This window comes from Hirundo rustica, chromosome 8, assembly GCF_015227805.2.
Source record: "Hirundo rustica isolate bHirRus1 chromosome 8, bHirRus1.pri.v3, whole genome shotgun sequence".
NCBI classification, from domain to species: domain Eukaryota; kingdom Metazoa; phylum Chordata; class Aves; order Passeriformes; family Hirundinidae; genus Hirundo; species Hirundo rustica.
The window spans coordinates 13263876-13280952 of NC_053457.1; the positions used below are offsets into that span (position 1 = coordinate 13263876).

The 17077-nt window shown below is 36.2% G+C and overlaps 1 protein-coding gene across 21 annotated transcripts in view; it reads left to right on the plus strand.

Moving 5' to 3' along the window:
* Window positions 1–17077, plus strand: part of KCNMA1 (potassium calcium-activated channel subfamily M alpha 1) — a 434865-nt gene that overhangs the window by 187380 nt on the left and 230408 nt on the right. For all 21 annotated transcript variants that reach the window (XM_040071955.2, XM_058421618.1, XM_040071957.2 and 18 more), the window contains exon 3: window positions 11172–11233. In XM_040071955.2, the coding sequence (XP_039927889.1) occupies window positions 11172–11233 (62 nt within the window). The remainder of the gene's footprint in view (window positions 1–11171; window positions 11234–17077) is intronic.

Sequence of the window (17077 nt, forward strand, 5' to 3'; positions counted from 1 at the left end):
GCTCCAATAAAACTGCTAAATTTTATTTTCTAATTATGTGCAGAACTCACATCTCATGATCAATGACTGTGTCAAATAATTAATTGGCAGGCTTTTCAGTTCAGATTAGTTCTAAAACCCAAAAGAGCTCACATTGTCTCTATTTTTGTTGCTGTGGGAAATTGAGAGGTCTGTTAAGAATTATATTTTGACATGGGCTCTATAAAACTACTGGGGTTTATGCCTTTGTTTAGAAGTATCAGACATCTTAAGACTAAATGACTAAAATGATAAAAATTTAGCGAGTGCTGCAATTTACAATGCTCAGACTTGCTCTCTATCATTTTCTTTTGTACACTAATTAAAGGAAGCTTTTTGTATTCACAAATTGTCATGTATAGCTGAATGAATAAGTAGGTTTAGATTTATTCCTAGTGATAAAAAAGTCAATTTTTCCATCTTCAAAGCAGATTGGTATGAGGGAAATTTTCATGTGGCTATCAGTCAAAGCTATCAATTTTGGCAAAATGACTGAAGGACAAATAATGGCAGAGAAGAAGTAAGAGAAGGATGCTAAAAAAAGTTGACTTTCAAAAATACTGTGCTCTTTTTTAGCTCTGTCACCGAGTTTCCCCCCTTCCTACGTAATGCAGTTTCCTTTGTTCATTTTGCTCATTGATGGTCCTGTGTTTGATATCTCTGTTAATTGTCACAGAAAGCTTCTGATGTAGTTGACATCAGCCTGTGCTAAATCCCTGGGCAGACAACATGACTTGAGGAGCAGCGAGCTCCTGAAAATCCTCATGCAAGTGTGCGAAGGTTTAGTGATCCCTATTAAAAAAGTCATGTTGATGGCTACTTCTCTTTAGAAGTCTATGAAACAGTTACAGAGCTTTCTAGACTTACAGTAGAAGTTGACCAATGTATTTGCAAGTATCAGAAATTGGTATATACTCTCTGTGTTTGGTCTGGAAATAGAAGTGCTAAATTATATAGATTAGATTAGATTTAAGAAAAAACCCACATTAGGTAATGTTACAGGGAAGATGAGAGCCGTAATATTAGTACTGCAGCAGCAAACTTTTTGCAGCCTGTCAGATGCATTTAGCAGTGAGTCTTTTCCCTTCTGTGTCTTGTTTTCGTAATGTTTTAAGTACATTCTTTGACAAGCATTCAAATGCTCTGTCATGTCCTGAATGATTTCAGCATTCTTGATTCAGTCTTTTTCTTGAATGAAATTTTACTAGGCTTTACTGAAGCCGAGAACTTCCAGTTTTTCAAATATGTCCACAGCTGTATCTACCTTTGCTGTATGTGCGAGTTCTCATGACTAAGAAACTCTTGTGACTAACAGTTCAAATGAGGAGGTATTTGTTTCTGTGCTTGTGGAGTTCTGCTCTTTGGAAATTTAGGAATAGTAGCAGGAAACCTGAGTAACACAAAATCTGAAAAATTACCAATTTCTTCCATTATAAAACCTTAGCAAGGGGGAGTAACCTCTTTCTCTAATTCTTCTTTGAACATTTATTGGCATGACTGTCTGTTGTGTAGGCTGCATGTCAGACTGATGTCAAAATAACTGAGGAATGTGAGGATTCCTTTTGTCTGCCATACAGTCTAGTATTCATTTGAATGTGTAAGGTAAATAATTTCATTAAATCTAATCCTTAAAGTGATTCATTCACAAAAAGTATACTTCCTTTTAGTAATTTCTAATGACATGGCAGTAAAGCTTGAGCTCCCTTTAACAGTACTGTTAATAGGTATAATATTGTACAAAAGCACTGTGGATTGGAGGAAGAGGCCTGAATTCTCAGAAGGTCCACATTTTTGACTGCATTTTTTTATTGAGAACTCATCTGAGTGGTTTCCTTACCTCAAACTTTTTACTTCAGATAAACCTTTCTGATTTTAGCATTTTAAAGATGCAGCATGTTGTTGACCCTACTGTATTATTATTTTCTGGTATTTTTACCGCTGTTCTTTGTTTTCTGTCTTTCTTTGACAGTTTCTTGGATGTTCTCCTGTTTTGTTGCCAGTTACCAAACTGTGAATGGTAACTGATGAGGAGTGCAGTATATTGAAGTAAGGACAACAGTGATAGTAGTTTTTGTGGTTTTGTTTGCTTCTGTGGGTTTTTTTGTTTTGTTTTGTTTTTTTTTAAATTGATACTTAATTTTTTTATTTTTTAAACAAATGCTAATTAAGAAATAGACAAGTGCTTAATTCAAAAAGATAGTGTTTTCCAGTCTTTTTTATTTACAGTTTATGGATTTTTCGGTTCTGTGTTGTGGTATTCCAGATACAGGGGTGGGTTGGCAAATGACTACATTACATTTTACTGGTAAATATATTTATTTGATTTCAGTTGATTAATTTCGCAGATGCTGCACCATCATGTAGTTAGATTATTTTATAAATGAATTATAAATAATTTTATTGTGATTTTGGGATACTATCTTGTCTTTTATTCTTTCCAGGAATTAGTGCACTTTTGTGTTTTCCAAGATGTTCCATGCACAGGTGGAGATTTTTTTTTTTGTGTAGGTACTATACCAAAAAGTGCAGGAGTGTCTGCTTGCTTTTTCATCTCACCTTGATCACTTTGTTCAGCCAGGGGTAGGCCAAAGTATTGTTAGAACAAGGCGTTCCAGCTGGAGTTACCTGGTTCCAATTCTTCATGTGAGGCTAAACTCCCTTTTGTCACAACTGAAGCATAGAAACAAAGAAAAAAATTCTTTTTTCTTCAAAGAAGAAGAACGTGTGCTGCGTTTCAAGGTCTGGCACAGTACCCAGAGGCTTTCTCGGGCTGAGTAGTGGACATGGGGCTGTGAATAAGCAGTCGCAAGTACGAGTGGTGCTCTGGTGCTGTGCAGTATGTGATGGGCAACCCTGCTCTGGGCCTGTTTTCTTTGGCCTTTTTGCACAGTTTTGCAGCTGAGCTGTTCGATTTTCATTTTTGCAGGATCTGATTGACAGTTCATCACTGGTTTCTCTAAATCAACATTCCTGTAGGCTTATTAGCAGCCGTTACCTGCAATGGGACAGTGAGGAGCTTGGAAAGGAGAATGTTGACATCCACAGTAGTTGGTGGGTGTTGGCCACCAGCAGAACGCTTTTGCTCAGCATGGTTGTAGAGCCAGTCACGCATCCACGGGAAGTCTGAGAGAGTTATTCTTCTGCCAGAATACAAAGAGTGAATTTGACCTTAATTTGGGTGACTGCCAGGTACTCAAGAGGAAGAACCTTTTAGATTGGAGAGCAGAAAACCCCCACCGTGTGTATGCGCAGTTCTTTACAGACATATAATGCCATCCACTTAGCTCTAGAAAATGGCACATTTTGATAGAAAGTACTGCTATTTTTTTTTACTCATGATGCTGAATTGGAAAAGTTGCATCTATTTTAATTGGTCATATTGCCAGGCACTGTCCCAGCAAACCTAATTAACTTCAAGCTACAGAGCACCATTAACAGATGGGACTTTTTTGTCTTGTATTTTTTCACTAATTAGAAAATCTCAATCTTTTCACATTTTTTGATTAAACAGAAATTTTCATTTTATTGTCAATATGTCAGTAGAAAGTTGAGGAGAAAAAAAACCAATCTGTATAAAGAAAGGAAAATAAAGCTGAAATATTAACATATATTGAAGTGTATACAGAACAGATCACATCAAAAAATCTTTTATTTTTAAATTTTTTTCTTAAAATGAGGTTGGAAATATATGTGGAAAAATACATAATTATACTCTTTGTTTTGTTTTTTGTTTACTTTCTAGTTTGATTTTTTTATATTTCTGAGTCTGATGTCTACTCTGATTATTCCTTAGTTTTGATTTCACAGCATTCCTTATAATAAGCAGTCTGCTCAAATGAAAGGTGGTCCATTCAAGTCTATGTAAGAAAGCTGAATCTTTTGTTGGAGGGAGAATAAAACACATCTTGTGGCAGGCAGACTGAATTTGCTAATTCTCCTTGGTGTGGTTTTATTCAGAGATGTTCTATATTCTATTCCCAGTGACCTATTACAACAGTTACTTACTACAGTCACGACTAGTTAGGCAAGCTCACTGTGATTCAGGCCTTTATTGTGGCTTTTATTTGTACCTTTCAGATACACCAAATTACTGCTTCGATGCATAAATTCAGTATTTGGGAACTAAATATGTGTTTATTTTTTTTAATAACTCTTTGCTGTATGTGTTTTCTCTCCCAGAAATGTTGTTTCTGTATTTCTTACCAATGTTATTCAAGTTTGTAAAAAGACACATGAACTCTATTTTTTATATTTACCATCAATACAGAATTTTAGTTTTTAGCAGTAAATTAAAACGTTATTGTACTGGGTAGTAACTTAGTGGTACCAAAAACATAGCTCCAGAAAAATTGGCAAAAAGTTTATCTTAGGCTTATTGACGTCTTTCTGTTTAAATAAAACCCTTATATGCACAAAGCCCCTTTGCTGTCATAGGCAGTGCTGCTGCTGTTGCCATGTCCAGCTTGGGCTCTTGGTGATTGATTACTGTGGCCACAGGAGAGCTCTCATCTGTGCAAGATCCACTGCAAACACCTGCAGTGAAGAGAGTGGTTGCCCTAATGAGTCGTCATGGAGTATTCCTGCCAAATGAAAGCAAGAGGAAGAATTGGAGCCTGAAGAGGTCAAGTAATATGCTTAAGTTACACATCACAAGAATGGTAGGACTAGGGACTATGTCCAAGCCTTCTGATTGCTCATGGTCCTCAGTCAGAGCTCACACTGGCCTACTTTGTTACCTTTTGGTTTTAAAATTAAATCCTTGCTATGAATTTTCTGACAGAAGTTCAGTGAGAATTTACTGCCCATTGGTTTATTAGACAGGCATTTCTCAGTCCCCTTCACCTCCTCTTTTGGATAAACTCAGACTTTTCTTGAAAAATATAAGTCTATATTTTCCCCTTTGCTGAAGGGGAAAACTTATATAGCAAAAAATCTCGGAAAGCTGCCAAAGTTTACAGTATTGCTTTTATTGTGTATTGATGACTAAATTAGTTACCGTAAAATCTAATAGCTAATTAACTTTTTAGTTAACTCCTTTTTATGTAATAACAGTAAACAACAAACAAAATCAGAAAATGCAACTGAATGGAAATTACTTGCATGTAAACATTTTCGAGTCTGGGTTTCTGAGAAGTTTTCAATGTGGCTATCAAAATTGCAAAGTTTGGTTTTAGTGCTCTAATTGCTTCAAGCTCAGAACTAAGAGTTAGTAAATTCTCTTCACAGTTGGGTGATTTTGAACTTTTTGTGACTTCTCTGAAAGATGAGGCTGCTCATCATCTGGCTTGAAGGTACTTTAGTTGCTTCTAGAATTGGATATTAAATCTTGACATTCAAAGATTGGAAAAAATGGTAAAAAGGAAGGTTATAATATTTTGTTATTTTTCCTTCACCACCTGCATTTTCTGCATGCTAAGTGGTAAGATCACTAAGTCACTGCAGATTTAATAGCTGGGACACTGCCCAGCAGACAGAACCCTTAAGATTCATTGCTGTTAGCATGTACTCTGTCATCAAGAGCAGGTCCTGGCTGTAGAATTTGCACTTTGCCTGTATTTGCATGAGAATCACTGCATATATCACTGCTGCCTGGTCATAGCATTATGTCAAGTATGACTCTTATACAGAGAATGCATTCGCAGCAAAATCTGTTTCCCTGCATTTTTGAATAAAAGGTCAATGACAAATTTTTCCTGTTTCTTTGAGCTTTTCATTTAGTGTTGCTGGTGGGAGCAAGATGGAATCTTGTTTAGTCTTTTCCTTATTTTGTCACTTGATCTTTCTCCTATTCACTTCAGCCGTCATTTGCTTGTGTTTCATGGTTTATTCTTGTGAGGTGGCTCACAACTGGCACATGCTCAGACACTTTTCTTTAAAGAGAAGAACAACAGCATTGAATGCAGCTGTTCTAGAAAATATTCAGAGCATTTCATCAATAAGAAATACGATCTAGCTGCACCCAAGTGAGGTATAATGGTGTTCTAGGAGCCCCTTCGGAGTTCATGACGCCCTAGAGTAGATGGTGGCTATTTTGTACTTTTGCCTTGGGTATATGTTGGCCCAGGTAAGGAAAAGGCAGAAAGACTGTAGGCAGGGCAATACCAAAGAAAAGTCAGTGTTCAACTTCATCTAGAGCATGGTCCTAGGTCCTCTTGATAATAGACTTGAGAGATCGTTTTCTGCTTTTCTCCTGGTTATGAGGCAGGGTATAGTGGAAAAAAAATGTCTAAACAAGAAATTTACTACTAATTTGTATAAAAATCTGAATACATTTTATTTGACTGGCAAATTACAAAGTTCTGAAGGTGATTTTGTTGGATGAACTTAGGTGAATTCTATAGTTTGACATTAAGCAGCTGCTTTAGTTCACTGGTTTATGTTCAAAGGTAATATAAATAAAAGCATCTCAATGAAGTAAGTAGTACAGTACAAAAAGGTAGAAAACTGATTTTTTTAGAATAAGCATCTATGTTGTTTTATAGTAAATAGCACTTAATTTGTATTTGTATTAATCTGAGATATATTAATTGCTCAGTTGTTTGTGTCAGCTGCAGAGCATAATTTCTTACCAGTTAGAGCTTTGCCTGTATGGAATGGCTTCTGAACTTTATTCTTTGCATGTAGGGTGTCAATTAGTGGAACAGCAATTTAAGGTAGGACATTCTGGATCTTCTGTGGTCAAGAACGTCTTATTTTAGTTAAATTACAAAAATTACACAGATGTGGGTACGACTCCTGGAGTCTGCATCTTAATGCTGGGACTGCCAAGCTAGAAGAAATTCCTAACTTTGTGTCCTTAGATTTTTAAGGTTTTCCTTCCTTACAAATCTGGACAAGTAAATTGTGTCTGTCTATAATATAAAGAACTACAGTTGATTTCTTATTTGACGGTTAAAGGACATTTGGGGTTTATATTTAAAGTATTAGAATTTTCATCCAAGTTAGATCAAAATATTAGGCTATTGGCATCGTAGTAGTGCTAACTTTGGTGTAACAGAAGTTGGATGGCTCATTGAGATTTTAGCTTTATGTCTATAGGAAATAATTTATGTTCTCCATAACTAATTATAGATATAAAAATGAATGGAATTTTATTTTAAATCATTGTTGATCAAAATGAGTAGTTTATTAACAGAATTTACAGTGTGAATTCTGTAGAAATGAAAACTAAGTGAATTTCAAAAAAATATTAATAATGGACAGCCTAGTATATTCTAAGCATTATGGTAGGCTTTAGGTTGAATTATTTCACCATAGAATTAGAGTTTGTAAGAAACACTTTTGAAGAACAGTACAGAACAGATTGTTGTCAGGAAAAATAAGAACTCTCTGATGCCCTGAGGTGTTAGGGGTTACAGATTTCTGCAAGTTTTTTGCTTTTCACTGCATACTTCCTATTTTAATACTTAATTTTGGAGGAAAATAAAAAGAGACGATTATTCCTTTTTGATTTTCTGCTTTGCCCCTTGAGTTCTATGCTGTCTTGTATTAATTATGTTTGGATAATTTCATTTTGTATAAGCAAGAATTTGCCTTTGAAACTTCAAAGAGTTCTGTTTCGATGTTCACAGAATAATCGAGTGTTACAGGGTATGAGAGACTGAAGTTCCTGCTCTAGAGTCCCTCCATGGCTCTCCATTATTTACTGTAGCTCTCTGTCTAATGTGACCAGCCTTTTCGTTTTCCCTTTTTCCTTCAATAATGCAGTTTCGGAGTTGTAGGGGGAACAGTGCCACCCCTCGGATTATCCCTTTGTTACATAGGCTGGGCCCAGGAAGGTGAGCTTAACTGGGACAGCGTTTCTCAGAGTTGGTGCTTCCCTATTATGCACCCTTATCAAAACTCCACTTCTTTTCTTTCTCTTTTTTTCTTTTTGTATTTATTATGGATGCCTAAATTTTGACTCTGGTCAAAGCGCTTCTAGAGCATCTTGGAATCAGTCAAAACATTTTTCATTTTTTCTTAGATGAACTTTATCTGAAGTTTCTCTGATTCTTGCCTCAAAAAGGTATTCTACACTTTTGAAATCTGGGGCTGGATTTTCTCTGTTCCTTTTTTAAATGAAAGATTTGGGGATATGCAGCAACTATTCCATGTATTTCCCCCTCTTTCCTTTAATCAGATTGGTGTTTATTTTTAATTTGTTAGTAAGTACTTAGTATAGCTGTTAGCATATGAGTTCACATTTCTCAATCTTAAAACAGCAAGCTGTTAAAAATTAAGGGATTCTTTCCTTCTGGACAGAGAGGTTAGAATAGATGTGTGGCAATTGCACTGTTTTGGCAAATGCGCTGAAATTATAAGCAGAGCAAGCAAGCTTCTTGCCATGGCCTAGCTAATGAAAAAGGCAGTAATTCACTTACATTTGTGCTTTTCCCTCCCTCAGATTTTGTGAATTTGGGGTATGGATCTGTTTGTGACACCCTTCAAGCATAGTAAGGTCCCTAAAATAGGCATTATCTCCCCAGGGAATATAGGAAGACTAGAACAAACTCAGTAATTGCCATCCTGGGTTTGAATAGCCAGGTTACATTCTGCTTTATTTAGATGGGAATACAGCAAAAAGCTTGCATCTGAGATTATATCATATAGCATACAAGAGTTTGGGATTTGTTTAAATTTATTTTTATATATATATATATATATATATATATATATATATATATATATATATATATATATATATATATATGTGTGTGTGTGTTTATTTATTTATTTATTTATTTATTAAGAACAACTTTAACCTGATTGGTTCAGGGTCTGCTTTTTCCACGCGCTTGATGGTTTCAAGTTCAGCTCAATTCCTCTTAGCAAGTCACTTAACAAGTGAAAAGTGTGTTTCTCTGCTAGCAGGAAAAAGAAATGGAGTTTTGGATTTGATTTTCCTCTGATGCCCTTTCTGTCACTCTTTGAAACATTATGGATCATGTTAGGTATGTGTTTCAAGGCAATAGAAGAGAAGAATAAGCCTTAATTTAAAATCTGGTATCTTTCTTACACGAGGGTAACGTTGTCGTCTTGCATACATACATATCTCATTGTTTGGCATAGCATGGGAATCTGGAGCTGGTTGCAGAATACAGATACTTGTATTTTAGTGGCAGTTACATGGACTGTCATAGAACACAAAAGCCTTAAGTGCTTTGGAAGGTCTCACCCAGAATCTCTGTAACATTTAGTAACACAGTGATGATTAATAAAGGGTTGGATATAACTGAAATGTAAGGCTGATACAGTGTTGTGCTGGGTTTGCTCTGCAACACTCCTCTGGGTAGGAGGCAATGACTGAATGATGTTACATAAGACTTACCATGTGAAAAGGAAAATCAAAGTCCATTAAGTCCTTGTGCACTTTGTGAAACTTGAAGGAATGAGAAGAGTAGAGTCCCAAATGGATTGCAAGTTTAGTTTTTCAAATTTCATTTTCAGCATAAAGTGGCCATTTCAGCATTCTGCAACCAAAAGCTCCTGCCATGGGGTAAATCTCTTTTGTACTTGGGCTTTTTTGGGGTTCTTTTTTTTTTCTTCTTTTCTTTTGTTATTTGTAGATTGTTTGCTTTGGGCTTTTATTGCTGGTTTCTTTTTTTTTTAAGAGATACATGTATTTAATAGTGCTTTTGAGGGTGCTGTTAGTATCAAAATGATTCCACAGAATGCTGGGTAAAACATTACCACTAATACTTGGCTTCAAATTATTTAAAAGTGAATAGCTGTGTTTAAAACTGGCTTAGGAAAAATCAAATTTTTTGCCAAAATTGTAAGCTCTGTATTTGCAGGACACTCAGCACTTTTTAAAATGCGCTTTTACAAAAATGAAGACTTTCCATGAAATGGATTGCTAATAAATAATGGAGCATATTAGATTCAGATCGAAACTGTGATTGGGAGTAGCTTGGAATATTCCAACAGGTAGGGCAGAGTGTGCATAGTAATTTGATTCCCACTATCTTATTCATTCAGAGAAAAATGGGCCTTGGGTCACTGCTAATCATAATTTGGGGTATATTGTCAGATAACAATCCACAAGTTCTATTCACCACTATATTTTTCTGTGATGGTGAGACTTCTACCAGTTGATATGAATTTAATCACTTATTTCACCTTGCACACAATGTGTACACAATGAAAGAAGAGTTAAAGTCGAGATGATAACATTATATTAGACTTAAGTAGTAAAAGTGTTATTCCAGTGGATTTCATGCTTTGGTTCTTGAATTTGACAGACAGATCTCACTGATTCTGGTGATAATGCATCTGATAAGACAACAGATACTTGTACTCAGGCAAAATACTCTTTTTCAGACATTCACAAAGTAAAAAATGTTGTGGTCAGTAAGTAATAAAACCAAGAAAAAATAATTTAAACTTTCAGTTGTACAGTTATTTTAATAAGTTCTAGTAATGATGCAATATTAATTCATTAATGAGTTTCTTTTATTGGAAGGTATGTGCATGTTTGATGTTGGCCATGCAGAGCTTCAGAATTTGGTTATGCAGTAATTATTAGACCTTTCTTCAGATGCAACCTTTACAGCATTGATTGATAGCTGAGACCAGAGGAACGTCCACATTGTTTCAGGAAGTCTACTTAGAGTGAAAAGGTTGTGTGTCCCCTCCTTGCACTGTGCTCCTGAGTCAGGCTTGTTCATAATACAGCAGCTTCAGAAAGAGGTCTGAAGCCTGTATTCAATCAAGATATTTTTATTCTAGTTTAAGGCTTTCCATTTCATTCCAGTGCTCATCTGTAGCTTTAACAGTTAAGACTGTCAGCAGTGTAGCTGTCATGATGTGCTGCGTCAAGTATTGCTTTAAACTGTTTGAAAGTTCAGACAGGAGTGCTGTCTTACAGTTTTCCTATGGGTTTCATAGCCATGTATATAAATGGAAGTTCAGTCTAATCTGTTGTCACTGTTGCTTTATGCACCAATGAGCAACCCTGAAGGATAGGTCTGGTAAAGTCAGTGTCTCTTTTTCAGTGCAAGAAAGCATTCTGTGATAATATGTAATGTTTGAAGTTCAAGTAGGCGTAGTTTTCTAAAGAAAATTAGAGCTGAAATTAAAGTAGCTTGTGATTTATTTTGTTGTCTTTTTTTGTCTGTAAAAGAATAAATGGTTAGTGTTGTTTAATAACTATTCTTTTCTTTTTTTTGTAGGTTGTCTTAGTCTTCGCTCTTAGTATTGGTGCTCTTGTAATATACTTCATAGATTCATCAAAGTGAGTATTTGAGTACATTTTCCTTTCTCTCCTTTACTGCAGCAATTATACATCTCTAAAATTCTCCATTCATCTACTTCAAATCAGTGCTTGGTCTCATCGCCTGAGTGCAAAGAATTTTATAATAGCATAGGTTCTACAAAAATAACTCAAGAATAGGGGAAAAAATTACATAAACTAAATTGAACACAGTCACGTTTGATCTGTAGAATGGAGAGGAAAACTACTTTTGTGTATTGAGATTATACTTGCTATTGCAAAATTACAGTTTTTACATTCATTACGCATGTGTAAAATCTTTCAAAATCAAGACTAGGATAAGAAATACAGGCTAAAAATATTTGTCAGAAAATTGCAGTTTGGAGGAGGATAAAAGCATCTTGGGAGACTCATAAGAACGCTTCTGAAAACCTCTGCATGAATTAGACAGTATGAGCATTGTATCTTGCATCTCTGTATTTCCAGCTTCTGGGAGTGGTAGGTTTCTACCAAGATGAGGTGACCTATGTGTCTGCAGAGCATCTCAGTATTTTTTAGGTTTACATTGACATGTGTAAATGTTGTGGTTTTGGCCAGGCAGTAGAAGGTTTCCTCTGCCTATGTGGTGGTTTGATACAGATGAGGGTAACTCAGATCATATTCTGATATTGTTCACACTCCACTCTTGTGTTCACATCCAGCTGGACACTGGCAGTGTTGTAACAGGAGAACTGGTAGCCTAACACAGAAGAAACAAATAAAAAGGGACTTAAAGAAGTATTCTTCCTTGAATACAATTCGTTTGGGAAAGGGATATTCAATAACACTTTAAAGTTCTATGATGACATGCTTGTTGTTTTTCTCTGAACTAGTTTAAGGCTTTCCATTACTGCAACGGTTATGATTGTATGCCAAAGTCAGTCCGTGTGAGCCTGCCTGCTGTTGGTAATGGTAGTAGTTATGTTCTAAAACAGTCATTCTGTGACTCAGAAAATCAAACATTCCACTGTTGACATCTGTACATCCTGATATTTAGGAACGTGGGGGCACCAGCAAAAGACATTCTTAGATACGTGGATGCCAGCCAACTCTGTATTGTGCAAGTTTGAAGCTGTTAATATGTCAAGCAGATAACTAAGGTAGAGGTTTTCTTCATGGAGAGGAGCCAAGTGGTGGGAAAACTCACGTTCTGTCTTGAGCATCCTTGAAGTGAGGACAATTGGTTTTTCTTCTTAACATTACAATGTTTCTGTTAATTTTAGCAATTTTTCCTTAATACATCACCACTGAAGTGTATGTAAGGTGCTCCCTTTCTGAATACCTTTGTAAAACTTTATAAAGCACAATGGCAGAGCTTCTGGATGCCTGATATTTCCAGGTTGAAAGTGTGGAGTAGATTAAAACCTGTTTCTACTTATGTTTCAATTTCAGATCAACTACAGCTGTGTGTTGGGGTAATTGTTTTTTGTGAAACTAATGGATATATAAAATGAATTTTAAGCGCTGCATTCATTCTTGAGTCTTTTGACTGTTTCCTCAAGGAGAGGAAAGCTGACAACATGGGATAGTCTCTGGGATACTTGAGCTTTCTTTGGGACACCTAATCCATGTACTGCTACCAGCATATTGATTGCTTGATCAAGTGTTTTAACTGGGCATTTCTCTTGGTTTTCAGTTTAACTTGTGCTGCTGTTTAAATTCAGAAGCCTGAAGTTAGCATACTGTACTTGTACACGTTTTCCTCAGTTTCTCCTCCTTTCTCCTCTCTTACCTTGTTTAGTTCTACACACACATCTTGGTATTTTCTGTGGGGTTTTTTTTTTTTTGTAAATGCTTAGTAGATTAATTCAAGCTAGAAACATCCCCAAAGGGGAAAACTCTGCTTTATTTTATTCTGCTGACCTGACCCCCATTTCAGCAATGCAGAACCAAACACAGTGTTACATCAGTCTATTTAAGATCCACAGGTATGTGCTTGGAAAAAGTCATTCCTTTGAGAATTTAGTCAAACAGGAAATATCGAAAGTAGGGTGAGAGGATTGCTGGTGATATCCTCAGCAAAGCAGCTGGAACAACAAAGACTACAGCTTGCCAGGATCAGTGAAAACAAATAGATTCTAGTGCTCCCACCAGAGAGATGGTGATGTGCACCCAGGTATGCTCTCCCTTATTCCAGAGCTGGTGTGTTCTGCCTGGGCCATGGACTCTCACCTGTTACTGGCTCTTACCTGGAGGGTTAGAAAAATTGTGTTTTCAATCCAAAGCTGAAGAGTGCTGGAGTGAAAAGTCATCTAATAGATCTTGCCAGTGATCTATTCATCCAAGACCCTTAATCTGTCTGTAGATTTATAGCTGCAATGATGCTATGTCCAGAGAGGAATCCTGCAAGACTTCATACCAAAGGGGCATCAAGAGAGACAGGATAAACAACACTCTTTCATTAGATACTGAAGGGAAGAGTGAAAAGACCATAGAGTTTTTTGAAGCGAGCATGTGTCATGATTAATTGCAGTATGAAGGCTGAACTGAAGTATGAAGGTTGTCACAGCTGTGAAAGGAGGGTAAACTAAGAGCATTTTTATGTTACCCAGTTCATCACACCGACAGACGCTCTGCCAGAGTAGTACCAGATGAAATGGCACATCCAGTGCAATCCTCTTTGGAGAGATGTGAGATCTGAGAAAATGGTGCAGCTTCAGCATCCTTCATAGCAGTCAGTCCTACATCTCAGCAGGGCCAGTTAAGTAGCTTTGTGTTGCTGTAAAATATTTCTGCACTGATTCTGTTTCTGGTACAAACTTGGAATTCTGCACCATACTTCATCACAAAAAATGGGCACAATTGTGTTCATATACATCTCCTCTGTGCTTTTCACAAATGTCTATTCTTAGTCAAATGTGACTTTGCTTAAAGCTTTATATGTTTCTAAAGCTATCAGGACATACCCTCCATACCCCTTTCATCAGTGCTATGACAGGAAAGAGAGCACAAATAAATACTTTTAGCCACCACAAACTATTAATCAAATAATTTTATAAGAAGGATAGAAACATCTCTAAATGTTAAGCTGCCTTGTCGCAGTTGCAAATTCATTGTTGACATTCTGACTACTGCATCATTCTTTTTTCCAACTTCTATTATATATATAAAATATCCACAAACACATCTTACTGCATAAAAGTTTGCTCTTAAAGACACATATTAATTCTATTTTTATGTTTCATTCTGTATGTGGATGACTCTTTTTAAGGATTGTGATTCCCTCCCGGAAAATAGTTTTCTTGCGCATCTTCTGTCTCCTGTGGTACCATTGAGTTCACTTTTTGGGTCTTGTCTTTAACAATTAGGGTGGAGCCACTCTTTCTCACCCATGCTAACAGTAAAACTTTATGATTCCAACCTAGGTGATTTTTTTCTACTTGTTTAGTAGCAATTTAGCTGGAAACATGACAGAGATACTACAATAGAACTTGCTTAGCAAAGCAATGCAACATGTTTTGTTTCCTCTTGTTTTGGAGGATCCATGCTGGTTTCTTGCTATTGCATGGCATGGGAATAAATTAGGAAGGAAGGATGCATTGGAAATCCATATATTGTGTTTGAGAAGTTTCCTGTGTGACAGCACAAGGAGAAAAATGTCATTAGCAAATTCTCTTGGAAAGTTTTACTAGAATTCCCCTGAAACGATACTTCCCTCTAAACACCCCTCTGCTCTCGTTAGCTCAGTTATTCAGGGGTTTTAGGGAAATATGTTTCCAGAGAGACAGAATAAAGATTTCAAAAGAGTGGCTCTCACCCCCAGCTTCTGTCCAAGCTTTATTCTCGATGTGATGTTCCAGGAGGCTGAGGAGAGAGAGTGAACCAGGAAGAAACAGGGGTATATCTCGTTTAGAGCCAAGGAAAGATATTGGCCCTGAGCCAGTAGGGTCAGGAGTAGGTATGATAGGGGAAAAAGGGTTCAACTACATGACACAGGCTTCAGGGGGACTCTGAGGGGAAAAGCCATTCCTCAGAGGAACACAACATTTCCCTCCTCCTCCCAAAAGTAGCCCTTTGTTTCAAGTCCTTTACGAATTTTCTTTTATTATGGGAACGTTTGAGTATAAGTTGTTGATAGTGCACTCTGTCTGGCTTTCCTGCTTGTTTGCTACTACTTCTGTGTTTTGTCTTCTGAAAGACATTTGATTTTGTTCAGCAGAATGTTCTACAAAGATACTGCCAGCCTGGTGAGGAAGATTTATTTAAATTTATTACAGATACAGTGTCACTGCCCAGGAGAATTTGCATCCTTTTCGTTTGTGTAGGTTGTGTTACCCCTTTTACAGTCATGTATGAGGTATGAAGTTTATCTGAATAGTTCTGTAAGACTATGTAAACATAAACAGTCAAGTGGTTTTATTACAGATCATTAAACTTTTCTATATTAAACTGGAATAATTTGCAGAATGTTTTGATGACTGCTTCTCAGTTTCATGGCCCTTCAATGAAACAGCAATTTTAATTTCATTTGTAAATAAACAATGCGACATCTGAATTTTGAGTGGATCTCATTGGCCTGATGTATTTAAAAAAGAAAAAAAAAGATGAGTCCAATAGGATCAGAAATCAGTTCATAGAAAAAGTTCAGTTTGAGCTTCGATTTTATTATGGTTCTCAGGTTACAGTTTGGTTTTCTGAATGCAATATTTCTTTGCAATTTGCAAGACATAGAAGTAAAAGATCTTTTTTTCCCCCCCTCCTCAAGTAACCAGGTTTAGGGCTATGCTGTATCATTTTGTTGAACATATCATGTGCAATTCATGATTCTGTACTCTGAAGTATGTACTTACCAGTATTTTGAGTGTGTACAGATTTTACTTAGCCTTTCAGTCTTCATATTTGAGGAGTTAAGTAAGCTGGACTTAAATTGTACTAAACTTTGTTTCAAGCCTTCCTGCTTATAGTGAAATTTAGTCATGCAAAAATATTTTAATTATGTTTCTAAAGTTCTACTTTGTCTTAGCATGCTCATTGCTCATTAACCCACACTGAGTGGCTATGGGAGCATTCCTTCATGTGAAGTAGAGTTAATTTATGTACTGATTTCTATGATGCATGAATTAGAGATGCAGAAGTAGACTTAAAATTCTGGAATCTGGTTCAAGGAAATGCTGTTAGATTATGCTTACCATTGCCGAAATTACAATGGTCTGTATCTTGGCAAGTAAATTAAAACAGTCTTGGTCCCTGCATTCTTGGGAGGGGAGTCTCCCACAGTACCTTGAAGCTGGTGTCACTGTAAAATTTTGGTTTTTTGGTAATTTTAATTTTGTTAATACTGCATCAATTTCTGGCCATTGCTGCGAACTGATAAATTTTGTTCCACGCTGAAGGAAATCCAGTTATATGTGTTCTCTCCACCTCTTTTTGACATACAAAGTGAAAAATAAACTTTTAATTCCCTTAGTTTTATTAACTGTTCACTTGTCAAATGGAGTGATAGGTGTAATTTCCTGATTCAAAGAAAATTTAGCTTAAATATGTAAGTAAATTTCTTGTATTTATTTTGAAGTAACTTGGTTTTTAGTATTATAACAGAATTGTAACTTCACTTGTTCCTACTGCTGATTCTCAGCAAATCTCAAAATCTGTGCTTCTTAAAGCCTCAGTCAATACTCTTTTAACTGATACAACATTAAATAAGATTTTTAATCATAAGTATTTTAATCTTATCTTTGCTGTGCTTGTAGTCAGTGCTGAGTGTACACCATTACTGCTTTATTTGAAAAGTGATTTCCTGAAGAATGCCTTATTTGTGACAATGAACTTTAGTTTTCTTCATTGCTCTGCAGCTTTTCCTGGGAAAGTATCCATAGCTAAGATTCA